Source organism: Gasterosteus aculeatus, chromosome 4 (genome assembly GCF_964276395.1).
Source record: "Gasterosteus aculeatus chromosome 4, fGasAcu3.hap1.1, whole genome shotgun sequence".
NCBI lineage: Eukaryota > Metazoa > Chordata > Actinopteri > Perciformes > Gasterosteidae > Gasterosteus > Gasterosteus aculeatus.
Window position 1 is genome coordinate 24,106,985 of NC_135691.1, and position 19,416 is coordinate 24,126,400.

General features: G+C 44.8%; 1 protein-coding gene across 11 annotated transcripts in view; it reads left to right on the forward strand.

Moving 5' to 3' along the window:
- large1 (LARGE xylosyl- and glucuronyltransferase 1) overlaps positions 1-19,416 on the forward strand; it is a 65,537-nt gene that overhangs the window by 21,141 nt on the left and 24,980 nt on the right. For 10 of the 11 annotated variants that reach the window (XR_013467415.1, XR_013467416.1, XM_040173352.2 and 7 more), the window contains 5 exons: positions 4,408-4,490; positions 7,383-7,506; positions 7,700-7,871; positions 12,226-12,330; positions 14,701-14,813. Coding sequence is in view for 9 of the 11 variants with exons in the window: in XM_040173352.2 (XP_040029286.1) it covers positions 4,408-4,490; positions 7,383-7,506; positions 7,700-7,871; positions 12,226-12,330; positions 14,701-14,813 (597 nt within the window). In the remaining 2 variants the exon portion in view is untranslated. Of the gene's footprint in view, positions 1-4,072; positions 4,175-4,407; positions 4,491-7,382; positions 7,507-7,699; positions 7,872-12,225; positions 12,331-14,700; positions 14,814-19,416 lie in introns of those variants that run through there. The other variant, XM_078101437.1, reaches the window with a different exon arrangement.

Here is a 19,416-nt window from a genome sequence, read left to right on the forward strand (position 1 = left end):
TCGACGCCTCCGATGTGGGGGTAGGAGGCGTTCTTTCGTAGCGCTCCTCCAAGGATAACAAGGTCCACCCATGTGCTTTCTTCTCCAAGAGGCTGTCCCTAGCAGAGAGGAACTACGACGTGGGCAACTGGGAGTTGTTGGCCCTCAACCTGGCGTTAGAGGAATGGAGACACTGGTTGGAGTCAAATGTAAAATAATTTCAAGCATGGACCGAACATAAGAACTTCTAACTGAGCTAAGCACATCCGAACAGCAAAGAGGCTGAATTCCAGACAGGCCAGGTGGGAATTGTTATTTAACTGCTTTACTTTTACCCCTTTTCCACCAAGGCAGAACTGGTGCTAGTTCGGAGCCAGAGCCTAGTTTCAAATCGGTTCTTTGGTTTTCCACCACCAAAGCACCAGCTCCGAACCAGTAAAAGTGGTTCTTAAGTAGCACCATATGCTGGTCTAGACGTAAGAACCGCTTACGTCAGCGGCTGGGGGCGGGGTTACCGTGACCAACAAGACGAGAGAAACTTTGTGCCATTTTTCGATAGCAGCTAATTGAGCTAACAACAACACAATGGACGCTACTAGGCAAAAAGGCGAGCCGCGCGAACATGTTTGATCCGCCGTGTTTGGATGTCGATGTAGGTCCGCAAAGCCATGAACATCAATAGCAAAGCAACGTCCGCCATTGTTGATGATGTGTTTGTGTTTGGCGCCGCCGCGCTAACGTTGCTGGGAAAGATGAGACATAACTTTGACGTAGGACTTGGCTCTGCGCTGGCTTTTTAGCCTGTGGAAAAGCAAACCGGTTCTTTGGAAACATGAAACTGGGTGCATTGTCCCGCCAGTTTGAACGTGAAGACTGCACTTACATTCTTCCTCCTTCCTGCGTGGTGGGAGTAGTGACCTGGGGCATTGAGCGGTCAAACCTGCCACCAACGGGGCACAGCCTCTTAACGACTGCCTTTTTGTTTCCACTAACCTCCGCTCAACAGTCCTGCAGTGGGGACATTCCTCCAGACTCAGCTGCCACCCAGGGGTACGACTGACCATCAGCTTCCTCAGGCAGCGGTTCTGGAGGCCATCACTGGAAAAGGATACAGGGAAGTTTGTGGCCACTTGCCAGATCTGCACCCTTGTGGAGCCGACAATTGAACTGGGTGGATTAAGCGAGAGGTCAGACGGTGCCGTTAACCTCAAATCTCCGACATCCAGGGAGCAAATTGTTACGAAGGCTGAATCTTGACAAACCGACCGCAGAAATGTTGCTTAAACAACAAACATCTTCTCGTCTGAAAAATTCATAAAATTACATTCCGTGACTTAAATATGGTAGTATTTATAAACTTGGACCTACACAAGGACCAGCAAGTTCAGACTTAAAAGCATATTAAAGAAGGGCGTAAGATTGGCACTTTTCGCTGTTCAAAACCTGTCCGCCGTCCAGTGTAACTGAGATGCCTTCCGTATGCTAGTGAGATTTCATGTTTACACACTTACGCGCACTAGTGAGATGCTCTTACGCACACTAGTGAGATGCTCTTACAGAAAACAGCTTGTGTTACTATTATTGTATCCTCCATGTTTTTCTGATTCAGAAACGCAAAACTTACAAATGCACCAGGGCGGGAAGTGAAGTAGGGACACGAGAGGGAAACTATAAAATAAAACAGGAACTGAACCCACACTGTGACAACTACTTCTTGTAATACTATTAATACTACCATCACTTTTAGTAGTAGTAATACCACAACTGACATTACTACTAAATTGACTACTAGTATTTCTACTGCATTAATATTATAATATTACTACTACTAACACTACTAGCAATGAATACTAAAATTACTCCTAGTACTATATGTCAGTATTTTCAGCATTTAAAAAAAACTTAATTTCAGCATTTCTTATTTCTCTTTTCAACAATTTTCGAAAATTAATTCAAACTTTTGTCATATATGCAATTTCTTAAAATGGATTTCAGCTTTTTTAATTTGTATTTTCAGCAATTCTTTGAAATTCATTTTAGTTTTTAGCATTCCAACGCATTTTGCGTTTGCGTTTGGAAATGCGTTTTCTAGTTCTTCAACATGTACTAAAAATATGTAACAACCAGCAAACGGAAGTGTAGCCAGGCTGGAGCTACTACCGTCGGGTTCGCTGAAGGACGCACGGACACACGGGTCTACTTTACAATACTTTACTTACTATACTTTATTATTTTATTTTGCAGTGAGCAGGTTTGTGGCTTCGTTGCTCCGTTGCTCGGCCTTGCCCCTGAGCGTCTGCTCCAGTCTCTCGCTCAAAGTCCTGCTCACTGTTTATATCAAGGAGACAATCAGTCAGCCATCCTTCTTGCCGACCAGAACGATGGGGCTGCACCAGGCACTGTTGGACTCCTCTATTACCCCAACCTCCAGCATAGCAGCCAATTCTCTCATGAACAATTTTCCTCTTGTGTTCAGGTAATCTGTAGGGCCGCGACCGCACCGTCACGCCCGGGGACATCTTAATGTGATGACACTGCGGGCAGGACGCACACCATCAGCGCACATCCGCCCAGATGCCTGGCCAGTAAAATCGGGTCAAATCCGGTCCATAGTTTTATTACTACCCCTGTGGCCAGCCATCAGGTTATAGTGAGCCGCCTGGAAAATTATTTCCCGACAGCTTTTCGATACCAACAATTGGGCATTTTCTTGACCTGTTTGAGTGTCACGATTCACTCTGTATAGCCTGTCCCTAATGAATGAAAAGTGCGGTTATGATAATGCTCTGTCAGGGCGCACCATTTGATCATCAATTCGTATCACTTAGTCGAAGGCAAAGCGTAGAGTATCATCACGAGAGCTCCTCCATGGAGCGTAATTCGGGAACCCGCAGAGTCTCCATAGGGGGCCCCGCCGGTTCCCCCTTCCTGTCTGCAGTGTCGGACAACCTTGCGTCAGCACTGAGCACCGCACACATCCCGAATGTCCCTGTCGGTCGTGAACGCACACCCGTGCACTGCCCCGCTAATTTATTAAACCCTGACTAATCTCCCCAAGATTAGGGGGTGCGTAAGGCGGGAGCTAACCGTGACCTTCACTTTATGCATTTTACCTCCAAATCTAATCTCTATTTGCACCACTGGGTAGTCGTGAATATCCCCATGCACACACCTTATACTCATCCGTGATGCCTCCACCAATGCCCCGGGTCGAACCAGCCTCTGGTGAATCATAGAGTGCCCGTATCCACCATCGCCTGATGTGTACCCCCCTGGATCCTTACCGGAACGCAGTACGTCGCTCCTGGACCGGGGGAGGGTGTTGGAGGCCTGGCAACCCGCAACGTCTGGCCCACCTCCATCAGCGGGCACTCCCGCCGGGAGTGTCCGGGTTGCCCGCACCTCCAACACTCCTGCTCTGACGGTTGAGGAGCCCTCTCTAAGACGGGGAGAGTGCTGGTTAGGCCTGAGGGGTCGGTAACCCGTGGACGGGCTAGTGATTGTGGTGTCGGCAGGGCCTGAGCCATGACCGGCTGCTGGGACCTCCTTCGTGGTGTAGGGACTGGCTGTGCTGACGCGGTCGGTCGACCGCCCTCTCCCTGCCTGCCAGGATGAACCGCCAGCATCACCACACCCGTGTAAGCCGGGTAACTCGGCTGGCGGAGAATCAATTGACCGGGCCGCCAACATCTCCAACACCTGGGACTATCGATCCGCCTGAACCTGCAGTGCCACCAGGAAGTGCCGCTTGGACTCTTGCATTGAACTGCTTGATCGCGCTGCATTGCCGCGATCTCCCCAGCATTAGTCCGAGCGTGACAGCCGGCTGCGTCATTCCCTCTCCGTGTTCGTTCGGGGTCGTCGTGGCGCAGGGGTTAGAGAAGGTGTGCTGGGAAGCACAAGGTTGTTGGTTCGATTCCAGGCTGCCCCATGTTCCACGTCGAAGTGTCCCTGAGCAAGACACCTAACCCCTAATTGCTCCCCGGGCAAAAATGTGAAAAAGCCATGGGTTTAAAAGTGTAATGTAAGTCGCTTTGGATAAAAGCGTCTGCTAAATGACCTGTAATGTAATGTAATGTAATGTTTAGGTCCATCCTTGGTCAGGTGCCACTGTAGCCGGGCTGGAGCTACTACCGTCGGGTTCGCTGAAGGACGCACGGACACGCGGGTCTACTTTACGATACTTTATTTTGCAGTGAGCAGGTTGTTCCGGCACCGTTCCCTGAACCACTCCCCCACTCTCCCCTCTTACATACAACAATTCATATTTTCACAGTATGTCATTACTTTATGCTTTACATGCGATCTGTTTTATATATTTTTCTACTGCGCTAATTGAAATCTGCAAATGTATTTTCTTCAATGCAACAAGTTTAATGAAATCCTCTTCTTTCTAACTGCCTTTTAATCTTCTCATGATCTCCACAGACCATCCATGTGGCCATCGTATGTGCAGGTTACAACGCCAGTCGAGACGTGGTTACACTGGTTAAATCTGTCCTTTTCCACAGGTATAGCTATGTTCTCTTATATGTCTCTTCCTTCTTACACCATCAAGCTCCACCAATAACATTTAAGTGCTGGTCAACATGGCACAGGAGCACCACGTTGTCTCGTTTTGATGTGAGGAACGTAAGGAGTATGGAAGTAAATCTGTGTCATCGGATTTTGAAAGAAAAAGGTGATTGAATTTCTAGCACTGAATATTTATGCATTGAAATCATGTATCTGAATGTTTTTCAAAGTTAAAATATTCAACTGCAAAAAATTAAACCGCAAATAATTCAACCGCAAAAAATTCAATGCAAAAATTCAATGCAAAAATATTCGAACCGCAACATCCGGGAACCCAAGGAAGAGCAATCGATTCTAGATTCAAGATCGGGAGCGTGCGCCCCAATACAACTTCGGCTTATCGACTATGATGACCGGATTTCAGCCATGTCCATTAATAATGGGGCTTCGTTGAGTGTTTTAACTTTAACTTCATGCCATCAGTGTGGTTTGTGTCTGTACGATTCAGTAATAGACTGCTGATGCTGGGATGCTTCGACGAGCTATTAGGAGTGATTGGCGGAGTTTTGAAACCAGGAACGCGCCTGTAGAGCGCATAGGAGCCGCTGCAGCGTAGTGGGGGGGGCAGCGGCTTTAGCGGAGCGTGTGCAGACGCATAACCCCGACAGTACGTGCAGGTTATGCTGTTTACATGCACGATCATTGCATGTCCAACAGTGATGGGGTTTGATAAAGTCAAACTAGTATCACAACTTCTACTCGACTGTCTTTCCTTTTAAGAACTTTATTAAAATTCAGTGACAGATCACAATCTCTGCTTCACAACTGTAAGGTCGTACGGGACAATAAACCTTTGTCACACTATAATGTGCATATGTCTGATATGTTCGTGTTTTTGGTGGTTTTTTTATGATACTATATAATATATGACATTGTACTGAGAGCTTGAAAAAACAACCACAACCGATCGTCATCTCGTTTAACTTCCAGCATAACCTGCACGTACTGTCGTGGTTATGCGTCTGCACACGCTCCGCTAAAGCCCCCCCCCCCAGCACCGCTGCAGCGGCTCCTATGCGCTCTACAAGCGCGTTCCTGGTTTCAAAACTCCACAAATCACTCCTAATAGCTCGTCGAAGCATCCCAGCATCAGCTGTCTATTACTGAATCTTACAGACACAAACCACACTGATGGCATGAAGTTAAAGTTAAAACACTCAACGAAGCCCCATTATTAATGGACATGGCTGAAATCCGGTCATCATAGTCGACAAGCCGAAGTTGTATTGGGGAGCTCGCTCCTTTTGCTTGACGCACGCTCCCGATCTTGATCTAGAATCGATTGCTCTTCCTTGGGTTCCCGGATGTTGCGGTTCGAATTTTTTTGCATTGAATTTTTTTGCATTGAACTATTTGCGGTTGAATTTTTTGCAGTTGAATATTTTAACGTTAAAAAAAATTCAGATACATGATTTCAATGCATAAATATTCAGTGCTAGAAATTCAATCACCTTTTTCTTTCAAAATCCGATGACACAGATTTACTTCCATTCCATCCTAGCGTTAGCTCGCTAAAAACAGCAGTAAAGCAGTTAGAAAGACTAACGCGTTTTTATTTACTCGCCTCTTTTGGACCATTCATTTTTCAATCTGTTGTCTTGTATTTCGTGCTTTGTGCATATACTGTGGGTTACATGGTAGTTGACGTTATGCCTGTAAAGGGAGACATGGTGATCTATTAAACCAGCACGGCTAAGAAGCCTCTAATGCATTCATTTACAAATGCCATTTTAAATTAATCTCATAGCACTTTATTTTTTATTTTATTTATTTTTTGTTGTATGTAGATGTGGTGTATACATTTACTTAACTAGCACTACAATGATAATAATTTAATTTAATGAATAACCTTCAAATGAACATGGGTGTGTGTTTCGGAGTGTGTCTGAGTGTGAACGAGTGTGCGTCTGTGAGTGTAGTGTAGAGAACAAGTTCTGACAATCCTATTAAATTTTCTGATTTGTATTTTCTTTATTTTTTATAGATTATTATTATGTTCAATGAGCAACCTCTTTAGACTATCTAAAGTATTTTTGCAATGTGAATTTGCAGTTCTATTTTAGCCTAAAGGGTTTGGAAATGAAAGCTTTTTAATGCTGTTTTTTATCCGATTTATCGATTAATCAAAGAAATAATCAACCGATTAATTGATTATCAATATAATCGTTAGTTGGCAGTTCATAAACCTACACAATCGCTCCTTAAACAATACAGTAAACATCAACACAAAAATACATACTAATTTCTGCCCAGACATAGGCTTACTATGCGTTGATGGGTTTGCTATGTTTCCTCGAGTCATGTTGAAGTCTGCATCCGCTCTGTCCTTTGTTGGGTAGACAAAGGGTAGACATGGTAGACCTTGCAATCAGGGTATGAATCAGTATGAATAAGGGATTGACGATGAGTGGTTGGAATATTAGAAAGTCACTGTACACAGTCTAGTCCATTTAATCATACAACATGATCATTATGAACTGATGGAAGTGTAGCTGTGTGATTAGCATCTATTCTTAACGGTCCTGTGAAAATAAGATGAGCATGTTTGTTCATTCTTTAATTTAACAGTGACTCTCCGCCTCAGTTAACGTCAATATGGATATTTAGCCGAAAGGTCAAATTCATTCCTATAATTCCTCTGCATGTTTTTCCTATTTCATTTTTTTTTTCTTCAGTTACTCAAAAATAATTTCAAGCCTACTGTAACTTTTGGTGCAGTTGTATTAAATAACTCCCTGTGCAAACTTTTTCAGTAGTCAAAGTTTATTCAGTTGTTAAGGTCATTGATGTTTGGTGATGTGTTTATATGTGTTTATATCTGTCCACAGACGGAACCCACTACATTTCCATTTCATCACAGACTCCATTGCTCAGCAGATCCTCTCTTCTCTGTTCCATACATGGATGGTCCCTGCTGTCAAGGTCGACTTCTACGATGCAGATGAGCTAAAGGTGAGGAACTCCTAGCTTCCCCCAAATACTCAATCGTCCATAGAACTTCATATTGCGCAATATGATTGGACCTTCTTTGATTCTGTAAAGCTAGCTCGGTTCACCACCTTTTTAAAAATGTATACAGATTTACATTCGATGGTTTATATCATAAATTTAAAAGCAAATTATCCAAATCTGGTGTTTTTTTCAGTCAGAGGTTTCATGGATCCCCAACAAACATTACTCTGGAATCTACGGCCTGATGAAGCTTGTCCTAACTAAGACGCTGCCATCCGACCTGCAGAGAGTCATTGTCCTGGACACAGACATTACATTTGCCACTGACATCGCTGAACTCTGGGCGGTTTTCCACAAGTTTAAAGGTAAAATACTCCTATATATAAATATATGTGTATATATACATACATACATGTATATGTATGTATGTATATATAAATATATGTGTATATATACATACATACATGTATATGTATGTATATATTTGTATGTATGTATATATATACGTGTGTGTGTGTGTGTGTGTGTATATATATATGTGTGTGTATATATATATGTATGTGTGTGTGTATGTACGTATATATATGTGTGTGTATGTATATATATGTATATGTGTGTGTATGTATGTATATGTGTGTATATATGTGTGTGTGTATATATATTTACATATGTATGTATGTATATATGTGTGTGTACGTATGTATGCATATGTGTGTGTATGTATATGTGTATGTATATGTGTGTATATATATATATATATATGTGTGTGTATATATACTTACATATATGTATGTATATATACATATACACACATGTATGTATGTACATGTCTGTACATATATGTATGTGTATATATATATGTATGTATGTATGTGTATGTATATATGTATGTATATATATATGTATATATGTATGTGTGTATATATGTGTGTGTGTATATATGTGTATGTATGTGTGTGTATATATGTGTATGTATGTGTGTGTGTGTATATATATGTGTATGTATGTGTGTGTGTACATACTTACAAGTGTTAGCACACTATATCCCAAACTTGAATGCTTTGCTATACCACATTGTGAGAAAACAGAAAATCCAGAAAGTATCCAAAAGTTTTCCTATATTTTAAATACAAAATACTTCCACACACCTAAGGGCAAGTTAGATTTTCTGGCACCGGTATTTTACATTACATTACATGTCATTTAGCGGATGCTTTTATCCAAAGCGACCTATAATAAGTGCATTAAACCATAGGGGTACAAAACAAGAAAGTGCAAATTCCTCAAATAAGCCAATTTACAATTTGCGATAGATGAGTGACGTTACAAGTAAGATTTAAGTGCTACAATTTGTTAGTCTTTAGTCGAGGTAGAGTCTGAAGAGGTGTGTCTTTAGTTTATGGCGGAAGATGTGAAGGCTCTCTGCGGTCCTGGTGTCTTCAGAGAGCTCGTTCCACCATTTCGGCGCAAGTACAGCAAAGAGTCGTGATCTAGTCGAGTGTTTTGCTCTCAGTGAGGGAGGAACGAGTAGTTTTGCAGATGCAGAGCGGAGAGTGCGGGTTGGGATGTAGGGTTTGACCATGTCCTGGATGTAAGCTGGACCCGATCCATTCACAGCATGGTACGTGAGCACCAATGTTTTGAACTGGATGCGGGCAGCCACCGGTAGCCAGTGAAGAGAGCGGAGGAGTGGAGTAGTGTGGGAGAATTTCGGAAGGTTGAAGACCAGTCGAGCTGCTGCATTCTGAATGAGCTGCGGAGGTCGAATGGCGGTGGCAGGGAGACCAGCCAGGAGGGAGTTGCAGTAGTCCAGGCGGGAGATGACAAGAGCCTGAATCAGTACCTGCGCTGCCTTCTGAGTGAGAAGGGGACGTATTCTCCTGATGTTGTAGAGCGTGTATCTACAGGATCGCGTTGTCGCGGTGATGTTGGGAGTCAGGGAGAGTTGGCTGTCGAGTGTGACGCCGAGGTTCTTAGCGGTCAAAGTGGGCGTTAGCATGGAGTTTCCAAAGTTGACTGTCAGGTCCTGGGTAAGCGAATCTTTTCCGGGAAAGAGAAGTAGTTCAGTCTTGTCGGGGTTGATTTTCAGATGGTGGGCGGACATCCACTGAGAGATGTCAGTTAGACAGGCAGAGATCCGAGCCGCCACCTGGGTGTCCGAGTGAGGGAAGGAGAGAATTAGTTGGGTGTCATCGGCATAGCTGTGGTAAGAGAAGCCATGCGAGCGAATTACAGCGCCAAGAGAGTTGGTGTAAAGCGAGAACAGGAGGGGACCCAGCACGGAACCCTGAGGAACTCCAGTAGTAAGAGGACAAGGTTCCGACACAGATCCTCGCCAGGTTACCCGGTAGGTGCGGCCGTCGAGGTAGGATGAGAGAAGGGAGAGAGCAGAGCCTGTGACACCAAGTTCCTGAAGGGAGGAAATAAGGATCTGGTGGTTGACCGTGTCAAATGCAGCAGAGAGGTCCAGAAGGATGAGGACAGAGGAGAGAGAGTCGGCTCTAGCAGTGTGGAGTTGCTCTGAGACAGCAAGGAGAGCAGTCTCTGTGGAGTGGCCTGCCTTGAAACCTGACTGGTGGGGGTCAAGGAGGTTGTTACAGTGGAGATAAGAGGAGAGTTGATTAAAGATGGCACGTTCAACGGTTTTGGACAAAAAGGGAAGAAGAGAGGCCGGTCTGTAGTTGTTTACTTCAGAAGGGTTGAGAGTAGGTTTCTTCAGGAGGGGGTTGACTCTTGCCTCCTTCAGAGAATTGGGAAAACAGCCAGATAACAGAGCGTTGCTGATGAGACAGGTGAGGAACGGAAGAAGGTCAGGTGCGATAGATTGTAGAAGATGTGATGGAATGGGGTCAAGAGGGCAGGTGGTCGGACGGGCAGAGGTTACTAGGGTAAGAATTTGGTTAGGAGAGAGGGCGGTGAAAGAGGAAAGAGAGGGCGAAAGAGGTGAGGTCGGTGGGACGCGAGAAGTAGGAAGTGGGTTTGAGAAGGAGGAGCGTATGTCAGCTATTTTCTTGGTGAAGTAGTTGACAAAGTCTCCCGGAAGAAGGGTGGAGGAGGGGTAGGGGGTTCGAGGAGATTGGAGAAGATCGATAAGAGTTTTTTGGGGTTAGAGAATGAAGATTAAATTTTGGATTGGTAGAAAGAGCTTTTGGCAGCAGAGATAGAAGCAGAAAACGAGGAGAGGAGAGATTGAAATTTAAGCAGGTCGTCAGGTCGTTTATATTTACGCCATCTCCTTTCCGATGCTCGCATGGTGGCTCTCATGGCACGCACCGGTTGAGACAGCCATGGAGCCGGAGGGGATTTGCCAGTCCGTCGTGTCGTAAGAGGGCAGAGAGAGTCTAGAGAGGAGGTAAGAGTTGAGAGGAGAGTCTCTGCAGCAGCGTTCGGATGCAAGAGTGAGAAGGAATCAGTTGAAGGGAGAGCTGATAGAACAGAGGATGCCAGCGAGGAGGGAGAGAAGGAGCGAATATTGCAACGAGCCGGTACAGAGTTAGTCAAAGAGGAAGGTTTGTTAGTTATAGAGAGTGGAAGGGAGTAAGAGATGAAGAAGTGATCAGACACATGAAGTGGAGTTACAGAGAGGTTAGTGGTAGAGCAGTTTCTAGTAAAGATGTTGTCAAGGTGATTGCCGGCTTTGTGAGTAGGAGGAGAGGGACTGAGTAACAGAGCGAAGGAAGAAAGTAGGTGTAAGAGGTCAGATGACTTCTCTGTCTGGATGTTGAAGTCACCCAGGAGGATGAGCGGAGGTCCATTTTCAGGGAAATTAGACAGGAGAACTGAAATTAGTCCAGTTCTTCCAAGAAATGACCTAAGGAGCCTGGCGGACGGTAGAGGACAACGATGGTTAATTGTACTGGGTGAGTGACTGTTACAGCATGGAATTCAAAGGACAATGGGGTGAATGGTGGTAGAGGGTAAAGAGAAAAGCTCCATTTGGGTGAAATGAGTAGACCTGTGCCACCACCCCTACCAGTGGGCCTGGGAGTGTGGCTGAAGGAGAAGGCGGAGGAGAGAGCGGCGGGGGTGGCTGGTGGTGTTCTCAGGTGTGATCCAGGTCTCGGTGAGAGCGAGGAAGTCGAGTGACTGCTGGATAGCGAAGCCGGAGATGAAGTCAGCCTTTTGTATTTTCTTTTAACATATTTATTTGAGGTGTATTTTCTATCAAAATACTTTTTGGTGTATTTTTGCCCATCTCTGGCTGTAGAAATGGGTATGAATGGTTCGATAGTCCTCATAGTACCTTGCAGAAAGGACTCCGGGCGAGTGAAGAATGTGGTCCAATCAGAGGAGCGGCGGTTTCATCCCAGCCCCTGCTAACCCGCGTGTCCATATGTCCTTGGCTCTTCACCCCAACATTGCTCCTGTAGATAGGACTACTGATGGGCACTGCGTTTGGTAGACAGACTTTCATCAGTGTATGAATGGTGACATGAAGTTTGGAGTGCTTTGAATGATTGGATAAATAGAAAAGCACTAGTGTAGTCTGTTTCTGTATTCATTGTATTCATACATTTTTATGGTAAACCTTCCATCAGTGTATGAATGGGTTTTAATGGGTAAATTACATGTAGTACACCTCAAGGCCGTGAGATTAGATAAGGACCATGCCAGTATATTATACAGCTGAAATAAACTCTTAAGAATTATATTTAAATAAATAATATGAGAAAATAAGTAGCGAATGTGAAGAAGTAATAATGTGGTGCTCTGATGCAGGTCAGCAGGTCCTTGGTCTGGTAGAGAACCAGAGTGACTGGTACCTGGGAAATCTGTGGAAGAACCATCGACCCTGGCCGGCTCTGGGCAGAGGCTTCAACACTGGTGAGTACAGGACAAAATGTTAGCATTTAAAGCTGTTACAGTGACATACATTTTAATTCATATTAAAATATGAATGCAAAAAAATACACACACAGATCCATGTCAGATGTCTTGTCAGACATGCTGATTCCAAATTTCACATGGGCAAATCCCCAAAAACCCAAGTACAGTACTTGTTGAAGTAGCTTGTTTCTCTAATTTATTTTAGACTCTGCTGGTAATGGAAACTGTGGCAAACCCTCATGTTCTCTGTCAATGCTACCTGAAACGTTCCAAGTAAACTACTTTGCAGTACAGGGTTCTGTATGCTTCAATCGATGTCAGCTATGTTAGAGGTGGGCCATCAGAATCAGAAGCCATTTATTACCACATATTTACACATAGACAAATATGACTTGATGAATTGGTGCAATATAAGAATACAATCATGTAAAATAAGATAATAATAATAATATAAAAGCAAAAACAATATAAATAGATAAGTACGTTAAAACACTAATGTATGGGTTTCCATGGTAAGAGAAACCACTGTGCAAAATGTTTCCGGGACGAAGTATTGGGTCAATGGGAGACTCGGACTTGGTCTATGAGACCAACTGCTAACGGGAACAAACAGTTTCAGTGGCGAGAGATCTTGGTCCTGATGGACTGCAGCCTCCTGCCAGAGGGAAGGGGCTCAGAGAATTTGTGTCCAGGGTGAGAAGGGTCTGCTACAATCTTTCTTGCCCGTCTCAGAGTCCTGCAGGCAAACAAGTCCTGGTAAATGAGGGGTTTAGCTGTTAAGTTGTTGCAGTTGTGTATTCGCTAATAGGAAGGCAAGATTAATGATCCTTGTTTGGAGGGATATGGGAGATAATTGTCCTACCTAGAAGCGTAGCCTTCGTCATTGTGACGGCTCGTATCTTCACTCGATAGGACATCATCGTTGCCTTCATATCATGTTATTAGTATATCCCTAAGGGTTATTTGGCCTGAAACCAAGCAAAACTAGAAGGCACATGGAATTAATTAAAAAAAGCTATAGCTATTGTGATGGAAGATTTTGCACAGACAATCGTTAAGTAAGAAACAAAGGCTCGGAGTCAAGTATGTCTTTTCTCCGTTTATTTCCTTGCAAGGGAAAAAGGGTCACAACAGCTACGTGGTCAGTAGACTGTCAAGAACCTCCTTTTTGTCCCAACACATCGAGGCAGTTCTTATACCTAAGTTTAGATATCGGTGGCGTCAACAGAAACCTTTGACCATCTTGTTGAGTATCTACAGCCAGGGTACTGGGAACATCTTATCCATGTAAGACACGTCAGCTCTTTGACCGTGTCCTTGCTCTCCCAACATGCTTAAACAAAGGTGGTCATAGACATAACAAACACTTTGTTCAATCTCTACAGCTATGACGCTGGAAACATCTAATCCAAGAGGGAGACATCAGTTCTTATGTCAGGGCCTTTGTGATCTAACCACTTGCAACTAATAAACTGGTTATACAAATGAAGCATTTAAAAGGGTCACATATCATTTTCCCATTACATTATACTTTATAAAAACCTTCCTTAGGTAGAGAGCAGATCAAGTCAAATTTGGACAGTATAATCTTAAAACCTCTGCGATACATTTTTTTTAAAAGGTTAACGTTTCTGTTTGTCAGCAAACTATCTTTGTCATATCTTAGTCATATCTGGCCTAAATTTTAAAAAAGTTGATAACAGAAATTCATGTGTCCAATCATCGCTGCTTCAATTCTATGTTGCCATTTATTGTGCTCTGAAAAACTGTTTGTCAGGGATGCGGGGAAGGCAGGACTCACTTCGAGCAACAAAAATAGTCAAATAGGCAAAAGCAAAGGCCAAGGGGGCAATAACGCACACAGGAACCAGGGCAAAAATACAGGCAGGAACTAAGAAACATCCAGGAAAAACGACAATGATGCGACTAGTGTCAAGAGACACACACGACTTAAATACACAAGGGAAGTGCAGGTGATTGGACACAGGTGGAAACAATCAGACAATCACAGGGGATGACAGGACAAGGCAGGAAGTGAAGTTACCCAGGGAGACAAGAAGCAGAAACTGCAAAACAAGACAGGAAATAAGACCACACCGTGACACTGTTCAGCGTTGAATGAGTTAGATACCTGCTTTTACTAGGTTTTATCCCAAAACAAATAGCCCAACCTGCTACAGCAGCTCTTTGAATTTTACAGTAGACACTCCTGATCACTTATGCTTTGAAGGTCGGCTGTTCTGCTTTTAAAATTCCTGTCAGTGTAACAGGCATGTGTTGCATTTACACAAAACATTTTGTTTGTTTATGTTGTTGAATCTGCTATGTCTCTCCCTCTGAAAATGTGTGTCTGTGTGTGCTTTCAAGGGGTCATTTTGCTTCTCCTGGATCGTCTGAGGAAGCTGAGATGGGAGCAGATGTGGAGGCTAACTGCAGAGCGAGAGCTTATGAGCATGCTGTCCACCTCCTTGGCAGACCAGGTAAAACACACACACACAGGTCCTTGTCAGACATGCTAACTCCAAATTTCACATAAGCAAATCACCAAAAACCCAGGTACAGTACTTGTTGAAGGAGCCTGTTTGTCCATACATTTTAGACTGCTGGTAATGTAAACTGTGGTAAACCCTCATGTTCTCTGCCAATGCTACCTGAAACGTCAAGGCTAAACAAAATCGCAGGAAAGGGCTCTGTATGTTTCAAACAAACCGCTTTGTTCATCAGGTCATCAGAATCAGAAGCCATTTATTGTCACATATACACAAATAGGAATTTGTCTTGATGATTGGTGCAATGTAAGAATAAAATAGAATAAAGTAAAATAATATTTAAAAAAATATACAAGCAAAAATTAAAACAATATCTACAGATCCATCCATCCATCCATCTTTAACCGCTTATCCGGGGCCGGGTCGCGGGGGCAACAGCTCCAGCAGGGGACCCCAAACTTCCCTTTCTACCAACTCTGACTGGGGGATACCAAGGCGTTCACAGGCCAGTGCAGAGATATAGCCTCATTGAGAGCTTTGCCTTCCGGCTCAGCTCTCTTTTCGTCACAACGGTGTTTACTGCCGAACACCCAAACACAGCTCTCGCTTTGGGCGTACAGGGATTGGATGTCCCCAAGTAAGGACCCCATTACCCCGTACACCCTCAGCACCTCCCGCATTTTCTCTCGGGGGACCCGGTCATACGCCTTCTCCAAATCTACAAACACATGTAGATTGGATGAGCATACTCCCAGGTCCGGACTCAGTCTCTCCTCACACCCTGAAGCATTGTGCTGACCAGCTGTCTCCGGTGTTCACTGACATCTTCAACACCTCCCTGGAGACATGCCACGTACCAGCCTGCTTCAAGGCCTCCACCATCATCCCTGTTCCCAAGAACAGTGACAATGACTACAGGCCCGTTGCCCTGACCTCTGTAGTCATGAAGTCTTTTGAACGGCTAGTCCTGACCCACCTGAAGTCCCTCACCGGCCCCCTCCTGGACCCCCTGCAGTTCGCCTACAGAGCCAACAGGTCTGTGGACGATGCTGTCAACATGGCCCTCCACTACATCCTCCAGCATCTGGACTCCCCAGGAACCTACGCCAGGATCCTGTTTGTGGACTTCACCTCTGCCTTCAACACCATCATCCCATCTCTGCTGCAGGACAAACTCTCCCAGCTGCACGTGCCCGACTCCACCTTCAAGTGGATCACAGACTTCCTGTCTGACAGGAAGCAGCACGTGAACCTGGGGAAACATGTCTCAGCCTCTCGGACCATCAGCACCGGTTCCCCCTAAGGCTGCGTTCTTTCCCCTCTGCTCTTCTCCCTGTACACCAACAGCTGCACCTCCAGTCACCAGTCCGTCAAGCTCCTGAAGTTTGCGGATGACACCACCCTCATTGGACTAATCTCTGGTGGTGATGAGTCCGCCTACAGGTGGGAGTCTCACCATCTGGTGTCGTGGTGCAGTCAGAACAACCTGGAGCTCAACGCTCTAAAGACAGTGGAGATGGTTGTGGATTTCCGGCGGAACAGAGCCCCACCCTCCCCCATCACCCTGTGTGACTCCCCCGTCACTATTGTGGATTCCTTCCGTTTCCTGGGCTCCATCATCACCCAGGACCTCAAGTGGGAGCTGAACATTAGCTCCATCACCAAGAAGGCTCAGCAGAGGTTGTTCTTCCCGAGGCAGCTGAAGAAATTCAACCTGCCAAAGACGATGATGGTCCACTTCTACACGGCCATCATCGAGTCCATCCTCTGCTCCTCCATCACCGTCTGGTACGGTGCAGCCACAGCCAAGGACAAGGGCAGGCTGCAGCGTGTCATCCGCTCTGCAGAGAGGGTGATCGGCTGAAATCTGCCGTCCCTGTAGGACTTGTTCGCTTCCAGGTCTCTGAAGCGTGCTAAAAAGATCGTGGCCGACCCCTCTCACCCCGGACAGAAACTGTTTGTGCCCCTTCCATCTGGCAGGAGGCTGAGGTCCATCAGGACTAAGACCTCCCGCCACACGAACAGTTTCTTCCCGTCGGCAGTCGGGCTCATCAACAGAGCCCGGTCCCCCACTGACTGACTATAACATTCCACCGGTCACTCCCCTTCACACTGCACATGCCACTTTAACTGCAATTCATCACTTTGTCGTCACTCGTCACTTTGTTACTTGTCTGTTACTTGTTCGTTAGTGCACTTTATGCTTAATATTTTTCTTTTTAACTTTTTTAATATTTTAAATTTTTAACTTTATTCCTTGTTTTATACTAACCCATAGCCTTATTCTACTAACCCATTGCATTAGCATTTCATTTTACTTTATTTTATTACTTGTGCACTGTTGTCTTGTCTGTCTACTGTCGCGCACTAACCGCCAAGACAAATTCCTTGTATGTTTAGCATATTTTGGCAAATAAATGTTTCCTGACTCCTGATTCCTGATTCCCAAGCCCCCTCCATGATCCTGGAAAGAGTAAAGAGCTGGTCCGGCGTTCCACGACCAGGACAAAAACCGCATTGTTCCTCTTCAATCCTTGGTTCGACTATCGGCCGAACCCTCCTTTACAGCACCTTGGAGTGGACGGGAGGCTGAATAGTGTGATACCCCTGTAATTGGCACACACATCTCTGGTCACCGGTGGGGACCACGTGGGGCATGTTCTAAAAATATCCCTGTTGACCATGAAGCGCCATCGTTTGTTTTTACTCAAAACACTTTAAAATGACTATTTAATATGAATGTTTAAAAACTAAAATGCTTTATCTGGATGAACTCTGACCTTGTCAGAAGTGCAATCTTGTCAAACCCGACAACCTACTTCTGCAATGCAAAGGTGGCCCGGATTTCCCAAATTTCTACATTACCACTGTATCATTCACCGACAGGCACTTTGTTCCAAAGTAACCGGCTTCATTCATGACGTGAAGATCATAAATGTCAGCTGAATATGGGGACTCGTTACTACACACAGACATCCGATGACTCAGCAGAGGAAGAATTTTGCAGCATGTAGTGACAGATTTTCTTGAGCCACTCGGCAGGGTGCCGAGACTTCTCCAACTCAAGGGACAATGTCTTCCTCAGCATTTTGTCAACTTTTACGGCCAACACAACAGCAGTGAGTTCAAAGCGAGGAATTTCCGTCTGTTTTAATGGTGCTACTCTGACTTTGCCCAATATGAACGCAAGGTGGACGTTCTTACAATGGTTCTCCAACTGTAAATAGGACACCGTGCCATAGCCATGGTCACTGGCATCTGCAAAGTGATGCAGCTGGGCATTTATGGGTCCTCTGAAATCCTTTGGTTTGATGCAGCGGTCCACTTTAAGTTCAGTCACCGTCTACAGATCCAGCAGCCATGCTGTCCATTGTTGGGAGAATGCCTGTGGAATAGGGTCATCCCAGTACATGCCTTGATCCAAGCACAAGGTGTTCATTGGCACCAATGCATTTTCCTTTGGGTGAAATTCAAGTCTTTGCTCTTTAAGTCCTTTGCTCACATAGGAATTAATTCCGTCTGAATGTGCCTTTCCTCCAACATCACTGCCCTCCAACACCGAAAGTCTTGCAGCAGCAGCAGCTATCTGTGTGTCAAGCTCCAGTTGTTCTTTCATTTTCCTTAGCTTGTCCTCTTGTGCCTCTAGGTCATGTCTCTTTTGCAGAGCAGAAACTTGCTCCATCAACGCAGCTTTCTTCTGCCTTAGCCCTTATACATGCAGATGAAATACTTGAAACAAATGATCTACCTTGACTCCTTCTGCTTGACACATTAGACACACTGTCTCCCAGACTAATTGTTGGAATGCATTAAGCATTCCAAGTATTGTTCTTTGAATCTTTATTGTTGGAATGCATTAAGCATTCCAAGTATTGTTCTTTGAATCTTTATTCCGCCTTCTTCTTCTTCTATTTCTTCCATTGCACCTTTCAACTCCTTCACACTTTCGGCTATTAAAACCGTTCAAATAAGCGTCAGAATCTGGTTAAAAAAATATGGAACTTCTGTCCTGCCAGCCAGTCTTTAGTTTTGGATTCAGGAGACCAACAGTCACACAACCTCTGCCAAAAGCTCCATAGGCTCCAATACAAATCTGGCGACATATTTCTCAAACATTCCAGAAGGTACAGGTTTTGTAAACTGCGACAGGAGCCGTATTTATTACCGGACAGACATAAAAAACGCATCCCTGCGTTCGGTAGAGTCTTGGGTCTCGCAGGAACGTCTTTTTAGATAGCTGTTATAGTTTTGCGCTAGTGGACACTTGTTTGAGGTGTGGATTCTGTGTAACTCGCTTTCCTGTCTCTGCCCTTTTCAGCAGCTCGTTAATGAACCCAGGTGCACCGTTGCCGTGGATACTCGCACACAGTATCTCTGTCTGTGACTCACAGCTGCTCCTATTACATCATTAGTGGAGTCACATGACGCAGCTATGCTTTCTGTCAACAGACCAACATGATAAAGACACTCGCGCCCCCCCTCCACCCTGACCTCTTCTCACTGTTAATCACTCAGTCAGTCAGTCTGTCTAATTCTCCTCCCCTCTCCCTCTCTATCTCTTCCTCACCACCCCTCCCTTCCTCACCCTCTCACC